We start from the raw sequence: 3,944 nt of genomic DNA, 5'->3' as shown, positions 1-3,944 counted from the left end.
AGATACTATTTAAACTGAACTGAGCTGGATGATGAAATCACTGAATTCAATGATGAACTGCCTTTAACTGAAAATTACTGTGTTTACTATTGTCATTTTGCATTATTGACACTATTTTCCTAATTAATGCTGTACAGTTGCTTTAACAATCTGTATTGTTAAAAGCGCTATATAAATAAAGGTGACTTGACGTGTGTGTGTGTGAGTGTGTGTGTGGGGCTGTGATTTAGAGTGAGTGTTATTAAGATATTGGCTGAGCATTATGCCTCATATTGAGTGCTCTTCTTTGAAGACGCTCATAAATAACACGAGGCTACTTTAAGTGTTGAGGATAAATTGTGCGTTTATGAGGCAGAACATGGCGGCGGCGTTTCATCCAAACTCAGGGTCAGACGCAGCAAACGCACACACTTTTCTCAGGAAAGGCTTTCTGAAAGTGTTTCTTATGTTTTTTGGACGTCAAGAGCGCGTCTGGAAAAACTCCACGGCTTTAATCTGCTGAGTCACCATCCACTTATGAGTGCCAGTCCCAGTGCATCATGGGAGTTTAACCGGTTCCTTCAGCAAAGAACGGTTTTCAGGAACTATGTACTTTTTTTGACACAAATGAGAGTTGCACAAATCACACTGCACTAAAAAATATTTTCAAAGTTGTACAAATAATATTAAAAAAAAACTAACATATTTTTAATACTAAAATATATATATATAAATAATTATATATTATATATACATAGTAATTATACACCAGACTTTGTTGAAGAGTCGGGTGTGTGTGTGTGTGTGTGTAATTATCTTCAGACTTTGTTGAAGAGTTCACAGAACTGTTATCAATGATTTCCTCTTCAGATGGTGTCAAGCGTGTGTGGCGGCAACCAGGTGAGGAGTACAAAGACAAGTGTGTCTTGCCTACAGTCAAGCATGGTGGTGGGAGTGTCATGGTCTGGGGCTGCATGAGTGCTGCCGGCACTGGGGAGCTACAGTTCATTGAGGGAACCATGAATGCCAACATGTACTGTGACATACTGAAGCAGAGCATGATCCCCTCCCTTCAGAGACTGGGCCGCAGGGCAGTATTACAACATGATGACGACCACTGCCTTGCTAAAGAAGCTGGGGGTAAAGGTGATGGATTGGCCAAGCATCTGTCCAGACCCAAAAAACAGAAGGTGGAGGAGCGCAAGGTCTCTAACATCCACCAGCGCCGGGAAGGCGTCATAGAGGAGTGGAAGAGGACTCCAGTGAATTTGGACATTTTCACTTTGGGGTGTACTCACTTTTGTGGCCAGTGGTTTAGACATTAATGGCTGTGTGTTGAGTTATTTTGAGGGGACAGCAAATTTACACTGTTATACAAGCTGTACACTCACTACTTTACATTGTAGCAAAGTGTCATTTCTTCAGTGTTGTCACATGAAAAGATATAATAAAATATTTACAAAAATGTGAGGGGTGTACTCACTTCTGTGAGATACTGTATATATGATTAAAAAGATTATTGGGAGTGTTGTACAAGAAAATACTATTTCGTTCTTTGTACTTCAAAATTTCATATTTATTTCTATGTGTTACTTATGGAAGCACGTGTCCGAAAATAAAGAAGTTGATAGCAATTATTTTCATCTCGAAATTTTGACTTTTTTTTTTTTTTTATCAGAATTGCAAGTTTATATGTCACAGGTCATATTTTCAGTGTTCATAGTAATATTTAGTTTAAGTTTGACTTATTATGTTAAGTGCTTTTGTCTTTTTTCATTTACTTAAAAAAATTAATAAAAATAAAAAAATTGAGTGAAGATTGGAAGGCAGTTAAAGTAAAAGCAAATTGTATTTTGTTGATTTTCATATTTTATACAAAAAGAAACGGTAAAGAACAAACAAAAATTACAATGATAACTGAAAATATAAAAATTAAACATTATAAATGTATTTTTTATCTAAAATTCTAAATATTAATAAATATTATAATAGTATATAAATAATACAAACAGTTAAAGTAAATATTTATGAATATTTTCCATTTGTATTTAAAAATAAATATATTTATTTTAAGATTTTATTTTTATATTTTTAAGTTTTCACTGAATTCAGAGAATTCTTTGTTTTATCGGAATTGTGAAATTTAAACTCAGAAAACGCTAATGGAGGTTCTCGCAAGTTTAATAGTGCAGATCAGACAGTGTGACGAGCACTGTGTGTGTGTGTGTGTGTGTGTGTGTGTGTGTTTTCTGTTCCAGGTTGTGTCGTCTTGCTCCTCATGTTTAATGGCAGCAGCTCCCTCATAATCACAAAGTATTCTGGGAGTCAAAGAACCTTTAAACCAATCAGAGACTAACGACTCCATGACAGAGAGAGAGAGAGAGAGAGAGAGAGTGATAAGTGGGAAGGTAGGAAAGTGTAGGATGAGTTTCTGTTTGATGAAAAGGAAAAGTGTGAGAAAATTACAAACTTTGCAATAACAGGGGATGAACATGCTAATGAGATTATGAATATGCTAATTTAACAGAGAAATGAGAAGCATATGGCAGCTTTCACAGGGCTTTCAATCTACTGGAAGCCAAAGATCCTCAAATACTACCATCCTAAGTTGAGGATGATTTTCTAAAATAAAATATTATTCTTGTGTCAAATATTATTTGCAAAATATTTAAAGTTTTTTTTCCCCTACTCACTATAGTACTGTAGTATGTAATTATTTTAAAAATAATTTAAATAAATATAAAATAATGTTCTTTTTAGCAGCATCATATGACCCCTTTAAATCATTTTTAAATTTAATTTTAGTTCAAATAATTGTACAATTATTTAATTGTATTATTTAATAACTTTTATTAATATAGAAGTATTATTTTACATTTATTTTTAAATTTATATTTATATTTTAATCCTTTAATTTTTTTTTATTATGATCTAATTTTTATTATTTTAATCACGTGTCATTATTTAATCAAATTTTTATTTATTTTATTCTTACTTCTATTTATTTTGATCTCAATGTTATTTAAATCTTGTTTATATATTTATATTAATCTAATTTCTCATTATTTAATTTAATTTTTATTTTAATCTTATTTCTATCATTTATTTTGATCTCATTTTTATCTTTTTAATTTTATATATTTTATTCTAATTTCTCATTATTTAATCTAATTATATTTTAATCTAATTTCTATTATTTGTTTATTTAGATCTAATTTTTATTATTTGAATCTCATTTTTACACATTTAATGTAATCATTTTTTTATTGTAATCTTTAAATTTTTTTACAATGTTTATTTTTTTATTATAATAGAACTGTTATTTATTTTAATCTTATTTCTATTATTTATTTATTTTGATATGGTTTTTCTCTCGACTTCTCCATGGACCTTTTTTCTTTTTTTTTTTTTATATACAAAGAATTGCCTTCAGAAGAACCATTAAAAAATGGCAAAAGAGATTCTGAATGTGGGCGGGGACATTTTAAATGTGGCGCTCAGTGTGGGAGGGGCATGTTAGATGTGGGCGGGGCATTCTAGATGCAGGAGTGGCAAATATGAATGTGGGAGGAACACGTTTATAACTAAAACTCAGCACACAAAGACTAAAAATAACCATATTCATAGACGTGAGCTGATTGACAATCACTCTATTATTCCTGAACTCATTTGAAAGTTTTCAAACCTGCACGAGGATCCAGGAGATCAGGACAGACACCCAGGGGTTCCCGCTGGCAGACGTGTGTTTGGCTGGAGACAGAAAGCGTCCTGAGAGACAGAGAGATGTGAGACTGATCCCATATGATCTGAACTCATATTTCCACATCAAGCATCAACTATCAGCAGATCAACAGATGAAGGTGAAGTAAGCAGCGACAGCAGGAGAATCAATCACTCACACATCTAAATATTCATCCTGAGAACAATCATCCATCAGACCACAAACACACACATACACACACACT

General features: G+C 32.4%; 1 protein-coding gene across 1 annotated transcript in view; it reads right to left on the bottom strand.

Annotated features, from left to right (window-relative positions):
* Window positions 1-3,944, bottom strand: part of LOC107733399 (solute carrier family 12 member 9) — a 41,421-nt gene that overhangs the window by 11,799 nt on the left and 25,678 nt on the right. Inside the window, exon 8 of the mRNA XM_016545001.1 lies at window positions 3,665-3,747. Coding sequence (XP_016400487.1) covers window positions 3,665-3,747 — 83 coding nt within the window. The remainder of the gene's footprint in view (window positions 1-3,664; window positions 3,748-3,944) is intronic.

Source organism: Sinocyclocheilus rhinocerous, unplaced genomic scaffold (assembly GCF_001515625.1).
Source record: "Sinocyclocheilus rhinocerous isolate Xijiao unplaced genomic scaffold, SAMN03320098_v1.1 scaffold910, whole genome shotgun sequence".
Lineage (NCBI taxonomy): Eukaryota > Metazoa > Chordata > Actinopteri > Cypriniformes > Cyprinidae > Sinocyclocheilus > Sinocyclocheilus rhinocerous.
The sequence above is the reverse complement of the archived record's forward strand: the minus strand, read 5'-3'. Positions and strand labels throughout refer to the sequence as shown.